The sequence below is a fragment of the Salminus brasiliensis genome, chromosome 3, assembly GCF_030463535.1.
Source record: "Salminus brasiliensis chromosome 3, fSalBra1.hap2, whole genome shotgun sequence".
Taxonomy (NCBI): Eukaryota; Metazoa; Chordata; class Actinopteri; order Characiformes; family Bryconidae; genus Salminus; species Salminus brasiliensis.
The window spans coordinates 27,381,853-27,394,769 of record NC_132880.1 but is presented as its reverse complement, the minus strand read 5'-3'; the positions used below and the strand labels follow the sequence as shown (position 1 = coordinate 27,394,769).

Here is a 12,917-nt window from a genome sequence, read left to right as displayed (position 1 = left end):
AATAAAATAATGATAAGGCATTTTTGATTACTTTTGATTATTTAAATAGTGATTCTTTTTTATGTTTCTTCTAGTCACTGGAACATCGGCTGCATAGCGCCTCCCACTCCTTGCAAGCCACGCCCAACAGCACCATTCATAGCCTGGGCCCACCCACTCACCCGCGATTGGCCGATTTATGGGCAGCAGCTCAGGTGGAGCCCCATCAGGTGGAGATGATGGGACACATGGGTGTAACCTTGGCAGAAATGGGGATGCCTGAATCATATGGGGATGATTTAGTTATAGAAAATGAATGCATTCTTGAGCAGCAAGAAGAGGAGGAAGCCAAGGTGTGTGTGTTACATTCACCAGTTTAACATATCTTATAAACCTGTGGTGGGTAACTCCAGTCCTGGAGGTAGAGTGTAAATCCTTTTAGTTAATCACACAAAATGTTTCTCTACAAAAACATCAAAGTGTTGCTTTAAAGCAGTGGTTAGGCCAAAAGTCAAATCTACATGTTTTACCCTCCAAATATAGTTGAAGAATTAAAGTCTAAAGTCTAAAATTGGGCATCATTACAGAGAAAATTCAAGTTTTAACAGACTATGATGTCTATTATTCATTTTAATAAATAGCAGCATGCCATACAGTATCAGGAACCACATAAAAAAGAGTACCTAATAATTTAATGCCATTTAAGGTGTAATGATGTAGCTATGCAGCTAATCTGGAAGCTTGATTAATCTTACAGAAGTGAAAACGGAGATCCTGAAAAACGGAAACTGTTAATATTTTAGGAATAATATGTTTGGTTATTTTTCTATTTAATTTTTCTTAATTAAAAAAATATAAATGGCAACAAATCAAAATAGGAACATCTAAATTTACTAAAATTAATATTCTGCTATTCAATACAGAGCTCATTTTGATATGTTGCTCTGTAGCATTAATCTGCATGTTGACTATGAAACTCAAGTATTTATAGACATGATTAGTGGTTATTTCAAGTGACAATGCTATAGGTTAGCTAACTTGTAAGCTACATTATTCTCATAGCTCTAGTTTAAGAATAAAGAAACAAACTTCATCAAACTTTTTTGGCAGATATATATATATATATATATATATATATATATATATATATATATATATATATACAGTCATGCCCGAAAGTATTCATACCCCTGGCAAAGTTTGACTTAAATTTACTTTTATTTAACCAGAAGTTATATTTTTGCCTGGAAATGACACAGGCATCTCCCAGGAGATAACACGATGATGTACAAGAGGCATCATCGTGGGAAAAAATATTTCTCAGCTTTTATACACATTTGAACAAAAAGTGGCATGTCCAAAATTATTCATACCCTTCTCAATAATTAATAGAAAAGCCTTTATTGGCTATTACAGAAATCAAACGCTTCCTGTAATTGCTGACCAGCTTTTTGCATGTCTCCCCTGGTATTTTTGCCCATTCATCTTTAGTGATGAGCTCCAACTCTTTGAGGTTCGAGGGTCTCCTTGCCATCACCCTGATCTTTAGCTCCCTCCACAGATTCTCAATTGGATTCAAGTCAGGACTCTGGCTGGGCCACTGCAAAACAATGGTTAGCAGACAATGTTTTTGTCTGCTAACCATTTCTTTACCACTTTGGCTGTGTGTTTTGGGTCGTTGTCGTGCTGAAATGTCCACCGGTTCCCAAGGCCAAGTTTCTCTGCAGACTGCCTGATGTTGTTGTTGAGAATCTTGATGTATTGCTCTTTTTTCATGGTGCCATTTACTGCGATCAAGTTCCCTGGTCCATTGGCTGAAAAACACCCCCAAAACATTAGGTTCCCACCACCATGTTTGACAGTGGGGATGGTGTTCTTAGGGTTGAAGGCTTCTCCTTTTTTACGCCAAATGGTGCACACATCATTGTGGCCAAACAATTCAATTTTTGTTTCATCTGACCATAAAACAGAACACCAGAAGTCTTCTTCTTTGTCCAGATGAGCATTTGCAAAGGTCAAGCGGGCTTTTGTGTGCCTTTTCTGGAGAAGTGGTGTCCTCCTTGGCCTGCGTCCGTGGAACCCAGCAGTGTGCAGTGTCCGTTGAACTGTCTGCCTTGAGATGTCGCCACCAGCAGAGTCCAGATTCACCAGGATGGCCTTGGTGGTGATCCTTGGATTTTTCTTCCGACCACATCTTCTGAGATTTTCCACAGTGCGGAACTTCTTGTATTTTTTAATAATACTTTGCACTGTAGCCACTGGAACTTGAAAACATTTTGATATGGCTTTATAGCCCTTTCCTGACTTGTGAGCGGCCACAATGCACAGCCGCAGGTCCTTAGTGAGCTCCTTTGTCTTAGCCATGACTGTCCACAAACCAACTGCAGAGAGCTGCTGTTTTTCTCCTGTTGAGTTGATTAAAACACGCTGTTCCCAATGAATCAGGGTAATTAGGATGCTTTAAAACAGCTTGGACTATTTGGAATGGTATAGAACTTTGGATTTTCCCATATACTGTGACAGTTTTCAAAGGGTATGAATAATTTTGGACATGCCACTTTTTGTTCAAATGTGTATAAAAGCTGAGAAATACTTTTTCCCACAATGATGCCTCTTGTACATCATCGTGTTATCTCCTGGGAGATGCCTGTGTCGTTTCAAGGCAAAAATATAACTTCTGGTTAAATAAAAGTAAATTTAAGTCAAACTTTGCCAGGGGTATGAATACTTTTGGGCATGACTGTATATATATATATATATATATATATATATATATATAAAAGGCAAGAGTAAAATGAAAACCAGAGTAATTTAGATTTTTGGCTACTTTGGCTCACTTTTTGTTTTTTTCTCTTCAAGGATGATGACATCACATTAACACTTGAACCTGAACCAACGTCTGTCACCCCCGTCCTCACTCCTCCACCTCCACGAGAGGACCCCACCACACCTGGCAGCGTGAGTCCGGCACAGGCACCAGCAGAGCCAAGGGCTGGGCACATGGCCTTTGAGGTCACATCTTGCGTCGTCCAATCGCTGGAGGAGATGGAAGAGGAGGCAGTGGTGGAGGAGGGGTCCGTGGTGGTTGTGGCAACCAACTGACCGCCAGATCCGCTGAAAGTTGAACATAAAAACCGAACAAACAGACAAAAACTGTCTTTACCGAAATAATCAACTAATTAAGCTAATGTATACCCAGCTCCCATCCCGAGGTGTAGTCATTCTCTTTTTTGTCCCACAAACATGGCGAAGGACTCCTGGCTGTGAGTGGGGCACTGATTTATACATTATTGAAGAGTGATGGAGGACATAACTTTCGAATGGGCTCCGATGAAGCGGAGACGATTCGTGACGAGGTTCTAGAGAAGGCTTGGGATTTTGAGGCAGGCAAAAGCAAGGAAGAAGAAGATGACTCGGAGGACACTTGCAAAAAGAAAATCATGAGTGCAATACCAAGATACCAAGACAACCAAAAGAACGTGCATGCATTTTGAATATTTAAGTGACTGAACTACCAGTAATCCATATAGTAATAAGAAATACATTGATTTTTGTAAGAAAACTAAAAGCCAATAAAATGCTATGTATTTGTATGTACGTACAATATGTATGTATGTTTGTGTGTGTGTGTGTGTATGTATGAGTGTAAGAGTGTGTGTAAGTATGTATGTATAAAGGTATATTCTGGGACAGAAAAGAAACATATTATCAATACGCCATTTGGCAATAATGTTGTGTGAAGTGTCTCCTATGTATTTTACCTCCAGCATCCACACCCACACACAGTCACAGACACACACACACACACAGTCACAGACACACACACAAACAACAAATCTATTTTTCTTCTTTATATAACCAAGCACAATACTGCCCAACTGGAAACAGTGCTGCCCTGTTCAACATCCATACTGAACTGCTATTTATAAAACTTATGCACTATTATGGACATAAAAGAATGTATCTGTTTTTGGAGTGGTGATTCCATTTCTTGTTCTATCAGCTCTTGTCCCCCAGTTTGTCTCTGTATTAATTTACTACTTACCTACTTTGCCTCAACATGCTACTTTTTAATTATTTATTTATTTATTTATTTTTTACAGAATAGCACAAGACAGTGGGAGTTTTAACACCTGCACACTGAGAGGTTCACTAAACCAAGATGTTGTGACAAACAATGAGCAATATAGCTTACATACACAATTTGTCGAACAACCAAATGGCTGTAATCTTACCGTTGCAGAGCAAGACCACGGGCATAGATTCATTGGAATCAAGATTCAAATTCACTCATACTCAATTTTTTCAGACCTTTTTTCAAATCTTTCGAAAATACATCGAGATCACTGTACCTATATATCCTTTTTGCATTGTCAAGTCATGACGGACCATATGACTGTGGACATGAAATAGGCTGAAATAGGAGAAAAGAAGGTGCTTCTTATATCATTTATTGCAGGCTTTTGTCTTTATATTTTGAAAAGATTCTTCTTATTTATTAGTTAATGAGAGAAGATTAGAAGATAGCTAGTCAGTGTGTGAGGCTGCAGTTATTCGACTTTGCAAATAATTTCCTTTTTAATGATTTTGTGGAGAGTGGGCGAGTTTGACTTTCAGTGCTGAAACCCATTATGCAACTGGAGCAACATTTATTTTTGTACAACTAATATATTCTATGATATGTAAATGTCTAAACAACAAGGTGGACAAATGTGAGCATGCCATTACTGTGACAAGAAGGAGACATATTTCCACTGTTCCATTGAGTTAAACAATCAAACAAAAAAATCTTTCAGTTTAGTTGTAAGTCATTTTCTTAGGCTGTTTAACACCTTACTGTTCAGTAGATGGTCAATGCGGTGAAGTTGGAAAATTGCAGTATCACCAGTTTTTCGTCAGTATTTTATTTGTTTTTGATAAACATGTAAACATGACGGTTAACATTTATAGAAATTAGCACTTTCACTTTAAATTACTGTAATTTTATTGACAGTTTCCTACAGTCATAATGGAAGAGTTAACCAATAATTTGGCAAAAGAAAATTGCCCTGGTATTACAGACCAGTAAATAACACCACATTACAGTTTTGCTTTAAGGTCAAGTTGGAATCTGACCGCTAATAAGTTGCAAAAGGAATTTGCAGTCAAACGGACAAGGAACATGGGTTGAGCTGTTATACTAAGTTGTAGCCTCATATCCAGTATATGTGTATTATCATGTGTTATGTGTAAATAAAAATCTTACTGTGAGGACGAACCCTGTATGGTTGAAAGTCTTCAAACCAGACGAAAGAGAATCCAGATGCAACCTGTCCAAATACACTCTCACACGGACACACATACGTACACAAATGGTTAATAATCAATGATATTAAGGAAGAAAATGGAGAAATACCAACAGCACCCTCAGTGCTTGGAGCCCTAATAACAAACTTCAGTGCCTGGAGGTTTAACAGTCATGATTTATTGCATAGTTATTAATTGTCCAAGAAATCATCACCATCTAAAATCATCATTCTGCATGTAAATCCACTACATCACATTCGAAGGATCACTTTTATTGACTATTATTTTAAATAAACAGATAAATAAACTACATTTCTACAAATAATGACTAACGCTAGGCCTACATGCTCCGTACATTGCCCTGTCCACACAGAGACAGACAAATAAATAAATAAATACAGAATGGACATCGGACAAGTTGAAAGGACAAACAAGTGCTTGTTACATTATTTCCTGTTTCCTCCTGTACCCTTCAGCTATGAGCTATTATAAGTAGAAATAGTTCAACAGTACATATACATATAGACTGTGTTCATTATTGCTTAGAGTCCTTGGTTTAAAGACATGTGAGCAACCTGAGAGGCAGAGAGATGACAGAAAGAAAGGGGATGGAGAAGAATGTGTGTAAATATGAGGCATTTGTATGCTTGAAAGTGAGACTGAATGGGAACAGTATCAGCACAGGAAATGACACACTGAAGTAAGGAGCAATTACAATCTGAGGCTGGATTTAAACAATGCACATTTTATGCACCTCTGCACAGGTGAGCTGATTGCCATGTAAATATTAGCTGAAAATGCTGCATGCATATTGTATGGAAACTGCGGGCTCTGCAGTGCATATGCAGCACTTCAACACATCCTAAATGCAAGCTACAATTTCAGTGCTGAATATTGTTAGGGCTCCACCTGCTGTCCAAACATCACTGAACAATTTTAATGACAACGTGTAAAAAAAAAAAAGCAAAATAAATGAATTTGATGGAGGCAGTATGAACGGGGCTGAAATCAAAATGATACACACAGAGTCACAAACTGATATGTATAACAATATCATCATGTTTTAGGAGTTGTTTGTGCAAGGCTTGTGACAACAAAATTACTGATTAATGTGTGTCTGAAAATGACACTAAATAAGGGTGTTGTATTTATAGACCAAATTTAAAGTATTTTTTTTAATAATTATGCCCCAGAAACTATTATCTCTTTCACTAAGAATGAATTAATACTTGCAAAAAGATTAATCATCCAGAGAAATAAAAAAAAAATTACTACCAAAAAAAAAAAAAAAAAAAAGTTTGGAATCATTTTTCAAAAGTGTGAAATTAGCTTTTTTTGTGAAAAATAATATAAAGAAATATTCGGTTGTAGAATGATATTACATTATTTATATATATTATATTATAATATATATTTTAATTTGACCTGCTTGACCTGTACAACTTCACAAATAATTAACCATAAACTAGGGAGTTAAAAAAAGAGCCAAACAGAGCTAACAATAGACTTTGGGAATGGCCTTCCCATGGGTCCTGACCTCAAATATGTGACCTGAACAAATTTATTCAAACTCCACCTTTAAAACTGCCAAAAGCATCTGGTCAAGCTGCACTAAGGGACATTTGATATATATATATATATATATATATATATATATATATACACCATACCAATATATGTTACTTTGTTACTTTATTATGTTATTATGACAGCAAATGAACTTTTTAGGATTTTATGTAATTGTGTATATAATTTTGAAATGCTGCTGTTTACTTGTTGCCAAGAGAGAAATTAATGGCTGTCTAATATAGCATAGACACTTGTTTGAAGTTTTGCTAATTGACTGATTTCCTCTTTTCCTGTTTTGTTGGAGATTTGGTAAGTTCAAATTTTAGTGTTAAAATCATGTAAATTGTGTATAAAGATGAGCAACTTAAATTTACTGTAATATAACTTATTTAAACTTCTGTTATATATTATATTGAATATATTGAAATATCTACGGCGGGCAAAAGTGCATACATATTTTCAATTTTTCAGCAGGACGATACAAAAAGTCCTTATTTTTTCAGTGCTGTTGAAAACAATTAATGACAACAAAAAAATCAACCAACAAATTTACACAGAATTCATCAAAACAACCTTTCACAGATTCACAAATCCTCATAAGAAAGGAGGCAGACAACTTAAAAACCACAGACATCACACTTTCAGAAACAACACTATAAAAAAACAACAACAAAATTGAAACAGAAACAGAAAATAAAACTAGCACTTTTCACAGCTCTTAAATGGGTTCCTCCTCATCGCTTTCCTCCACGCCGTCTTCTGTGTTCTCAGGGGCAGGTTGCAGGGTGGAGAGAGGGATGGAGGGAGGGGAGGACACAGATAGGGACGGGCTGCTTTTTGGACTTCCTGCCTCGCTGCTGCTACTTCCTGTCCCGCTGCTGCTGCTCCCTGTTGTGGAGCTGCTGGTGTTTTCCGCCACCAGCTCCCGCGTTACTCCTTCAATCCATACCTCCATTTCCTCCTGCTGTCGGGGCAGGGCCGCAGGGGCAGGGGCAGGAGTAGGTGTGTGGGGAGGAACCAGTGGTGGTGGGACAAGAGCAACAGGGGAGCCTGGAGGAGAGACGGGGGAAGAAGAGGTCGGCGAAGTCTGGGATGGTTTTGAGGACTTCCGCACGGTGCCACGGAAACTGGCCAGAGGGGGGCGCAGGCGAACGCCGCTTCGTGTGGAGCCCTCAATGGCTTTCTGAAGCTGACGGAAGCAGAGCACAAGAATCTTTTATATACTGAATATATTATATTCGGTTATTCTGCATAGTCTTTTCTATGACATATGTATTACTCTCATATGTTGCTAACAATGTTCAAGATTTTTTGATGGGATCATCGTCATGCACACTCACCCACAAACACACACACATCTCTTATTGATGCTCTCACCCTGTACCTCTTGCACACTTTGCTGCTATGATACTGTACCACACAAGTTCTGTATTCTTCAAACTATTCTTTATGTTACAAGCTGCCTGTGTATGCGTGTATGTCATAGCACCTTGCAGATCTCTGCACCTTTTCCCAGCACACAGATTCAGTAATGAGTGCTGTGTCAGTGCTCTGCTGTCCTAACAGTTTATTGTGTCTACCATCTGTCATATTTATTGGATGTATTGCATTGTTCTGGTTCTACGTTGGCGCATTTAGTCTTTATGTACTCGGTATTGGATTGTATTGCGCCTGACCTGGAGGAACATCAGTTCACTCTGCTTTGTACTTTTACACTGTTGGAATGACAATAAAAGCCTCTTCACTTGACTTGGCTTGGAAAGCATTTATCTAACGACTTCTCCGTGGAGGTCATATATGTGCCACTGCACAGTTGAATAGTGCACCATCACTCATTGCTAAATCTGAGAGACCAAAACTCTTGGGGTGCCCAAAGGTATGGATGGTGTTCTTTTCTTATTTTAAAACTCTAAAATTGTACAAAACCAAAATAAAACACTAATCTAATCAAAAGATTGTAGGAATAGACCAATAGAAACACTTTAATAGAAATGTTTTTAGATTCAAATATTTCTACATTGACTTCCATTGAAAATTTGCCATTTTGGAGATGTTTGCATGACAGTGATGATATATTGCATTACTGTATTTGTGATTAAGGTTCCTGCCACCTGTTCCTTTCAAAGTCACTTACATCTTTTCTAGCCATTTTGATTAAAAGTCAAATAAAACAAGTCTTACTTAGCATTTTTATACATGCCCCGCATTGTATTGTGGATATTGTTTGATTGTATGATATAAAAAAAAACATTTGCAGAAGCATCTGCACTTTTGTTTCAACCATCTGTATATGATTTGTTTGGATTCATGGATGTTGAATGGCTGCATATGTGTCTGTCTACCTCCTTTAATGCAACCACTCCAACCAGCTTGCCTATGCTGGTCACATAGGCATGACTGAGACCCAGTAGAGAGAACAATGTGTGAGTCTGTGGAGAAAAGAAAGACATACAGTCAAAAACACACAGTTTAATCAAACATATCACTGCCATATTTTAGAAGAAGTGATATATACGTAGCTGAGTTTTGGTATTTTAGTATTACTAAATATATAAAAATGTCAAATGATAAAGTTTGTGATGATGTACAGGGCTGCAAAATAGTCCACAGGTCTTATGGGAAATACAATTAATGAAATAATAATAATAAAAAAAACATTGATCAAAGATTAATATAAGGAGTGAAAAATTTTCTTTTTCTTGTATGCAGATAATCTTTAAACTACACATGGCATGTTGGGAAAATCCATACGTACAACAAATGTGATGCATTCACTGCACACTTTATTAATAACACATAACTTGTACATCTACTCATTCATGCAACTATCTAATCAGCCAATTGTGTGGCAGCATGGCAATGAATAAAATCACATAGATACCAGTCAGCAGCTTCAGGTAATGTTCACCATCAACTGATCAACCATCAAAATGTGGCAAAAATGTGATCTCAGGAATTTTGAGTGTGAAATGATTGCTTGTTTGAGTATTTCTAGAACTGCTGATCTCCTGGGATACTCAGCGCAGCAGTCTGTAGAGTTTAATCCGAAAAATAATCAGTAAGTGGATGTTCTGCGGATAGCAATGCCTTGATAATGAAAGAATCGCCAGACTTTAAGATGAAAGAAAGGACAGTGAAAAATCACAGAGGTGGTATTACTGGGTGGTGAATGTTTTCTTGGTTTATTTTGGGCTTGAATGCTACAGCTTATTCGAGTGTTGCTGCTGACCATGTGCATCCTTTCATGACCTCTCTTTTAATGGCTACTTGCAATATGATGATTTACCATGTCACAAAGCAACAGTCATCTCTTACTGGTTTTAATGAACATGACAATGAGATCAGTGTTCTTCAGTGGCTCTCCCAGTCACTAGATCTGAATCCAATAGAGCACCTTTGGGATGTGGTAAAACGGAAGATTTTAGCATGAAATTGCTTCTGAAAAAACTACAGAGCAATGTTTTCAACATCTTCAACATAATAATTACGCCTGTTCTGAGAGCAAATAGAGCGATTGTGTTTGGTAAGTGTATATTTATAAATTGTCTAAAATACTAACTTATTACTTGCTTATTTTACTTTACTTTATATACCATTTTATACCTGTACTCTATACTCTGGAGTATACTTTATATGTAAAACACTTGCATTTGACTTTTTTGCACAAAATATGATGCTGTAAAACAGCTTTAATCATGGCAAATCATACAGCAAGAAATAGTTACTAATAATTACTTTGCTTGTTTTGTTTTTGCTTATGAAAAAGTAAACAAGAGTAAGGAAAAAAATAAGGATTCACAATGAACCTGGCAAATGTCAGACAAAAAAAGCCAAGTAGTCTAAGATACTCCTTCATTTGATTATGGCTAAGCTCCTTGTGACCTCTATATATAAACCGGCTTAACAAATTTAGCAAGACGACACATACTGAGTCCAAACATATCAAGCTGACGACAAATTAGCACCGACTGAAAACGCTTTCCATCAGCTTACTGTCACCTGTTAAAATTTCAGTTGAAATGCACCACTTATAGCACCTGCACAAATGGAAACAAGTCTTCACAGCAGGTGCAAACTTTTAAACTGTAAAACTACAAGGTAAGGAATATGTTGTTTAAATGTTTTACAAGTTGCTGATAGTTTAGCTTAACGTATGGTCAGTGACAGTAATCCATGTTAGCTTGGGTCTGAGTGGGTGAACAGCTATTTTAAAATATGATTGAATGATTGAATAGTGGTATAAAAGAAACTGACACATGTTTATAATATAAACTGTACCAAATGACAATGCCCATCAGTAACACATTGAATTTCCTACTTGCACTGGCATGTAAGACTATGGTGGGTGTGTCTTCTTTAGAGTGACTTTTCTTCTCTCTTTTGTTTTGTGTTGATTAGCAATTCCTGTTTTAGGGTGTGAGCCACCAATATTCATTCATGCCATTAAGGTGGGTGTGTCTTCTTTAGAGTGACTTTTCTTCTCTCTTTTGTTTTGTGTTGATTAGCAATTCCTGTTTTAGGGTGTGAGCCACCAATATTCATTAATGGCATGAAGGCATTCAATGGCAGACACTCAGACTGGTCTGTCAAGGGGTTAACAGTGAGGAGAGAAATTGAAACAGGAAATGGCCAAACCGGTAAACAGCTGTTTAGACCAGCTGCAGTTCAGGCTCAGAATACAAAGCTTAACTTACCTTATGTAGTGAAGTTCTCTCTACCAGTTGGAAAGGAGAGGGGTCTATTCGGATCTGGTCGAGCTCGAGTGGCTTATCCATCTCTGACTCCTCCCATGCTTTTATCTGTTTCAGACAATACTACATTAGCTGTCTGGAACTGACTCTGGTGCATTTTATATTAAAGAAAGCTTTACAGTACTAAAGCTATGAAGAGTTTAGTCAAAGGTACATTGAGTGAAATTGATAATCCCAACCTCCTCAGGTGTCATTGTATCAGTGAAGGGTGGAGGAGTTGGCTCCTGGGGAGAAAAGAAGACGTAGTGATGTTCAGAAGTTTGAAATCACTAGTTATAATATTAGTATTTGTCATTTTAAATACATTTCTACAATATAAAAGTTTCCAGATATTCAATCAGCATTTTAAGCATTTTAGAAACAAAAAAAGTTACATAAATTAATTACATTTATTTTTTAATCTACTATCTACTGATTTATTACAGCATCTTTACTATTAAGGCATGAGCTTTATGCTAATTATTTGAAGTCCATTAAGCTGCCAGGACTAGCATGACTGAATCATTTTATACATTTACCCGAAACCTTTTTTTTTTTTTTCTTATTTTCAATTTCAAACTTCTGAATGACAATGTATATACAGTTCCAAGAAAAAGTAAGTGAACCCTTTGCAATTACCCGATTTCTGCATTGAAAAAAAGGCTTTACAAGCATTGTTAAAAACAATCCATTGGTAGATAAACAGTTTATAACAACAAAAAGAAAATCAGGCCTGCAGCTGGGAGTGGGCATCATGTTAAGATCACTCCAAGAGCACACCAGGCAGTCATTAAAGAGGTAAAAAAAGAACCCAGGGGTAAATATATAAAGCTAAATATGTACTGAAGGTTCTACAAACTGCAAAGACATGTCAACAGCCAATGCTGTCAGGAAAAAAAAACATCACTATGTCCCAAGTTTGACTAGAACCACTATGCCTCTGAAAGAAAGTTTTATGGACAGATGAGACAAGAGTGTAACATTAAAGCAAATGCACAGTCCTATGTTTGGAGGAAAAGGAACACTGCACACCAAAAACTGTAAAGCATGGTGGAGGGAGTATCATAGTTTGGGGCTGCTGTTTGAATATTCAAAGAACAATACATTCAAAGGGCAATGAAAAGGCAGCAGTCCTTGACCTCAAGCTGAAGAGATGTTGGGTGATTGCAAGACAATGACCCAAAGCACACAAGTTCACCAAAAAAACAACATCTGTAAAAACATCTGTATTTTGGAATGCACAACTTCCAGTTCAGACCTTAACCCTATTGAGATGCTGTGGCATGACTTAAAGAGGGCTGTGCTGCAAGGCATCCCAGATATACTGTATATTGTAAACACATTTAAGGTAGT

The 12,917-nt window shown here is 37.2% G+C and overlaps 2 protein-coding genes across 4 annotated transcripts in view; one reads left to right on the top strand and one right to left on the bottom strand.

The window, feature by feature from the left end:
• fam131ba (family with sequence similarity 131 member Ba) overlaps nucleotides 1-3,948 on the top strand; it is a 44,929-nt gene extending 40,981 nt beyond the window's left edge. For all 3 annotated transcript variants that reach the window (XM_072675790.1, XM_072675788.1, XM_072675789.1), the window contains 2 exons: nucleotides 75-332; nucleotides 2,839-3,948. In XM_072675790.1, the coding sequence (XP_072531891.1) occupies nucleotides 75-332; nucleotides 2,839-3,081 (501 nt within the window). In that variant the 3' untranslated portion in view covers nucleotides 3,082-3,948. The remainder of the gene's footprint in view (nucleotides 1-74; nucleotides 333-2,838) is intronic.
• A 1,479-nt stretch (nucleotides 3,949-5,427) lies between these two features.
• The window catches only part of clcn1a (chloride channel, voltage-sensitive 1a), a 41,984-nt gene continuing 34,494 nt past the window's right edge, over nucleotides 5,428-12,917 (bottom strand). The window contains exons 19-22 of the mRNA XM_072674452.1: nucleotides 11,765-11,809; nucleotides 11,529-11,633; nucleotides 9,177-9,263; nucleotides 5,428-8,023 (exon numbers count right to left, since the gene is read on the bottom strand). Of these exons, the coding sequence (XP_072530553.1) occupies nucleotides 7,553-8,023; nucleotides 9,177-9,263; nucleotides 11,529-11,633; nucleotides 11,765-11,809 (708 nt within the window). The 3' untranslated portion in view covers nucleotides 5,428-7,552. The remainder of the gene's footprint in view (nucleotides 8,024-9,176; nucleotides 9,264-11,528; nucleotides 11,634-11,764; nucleotides 11,810-12,917) is intronic.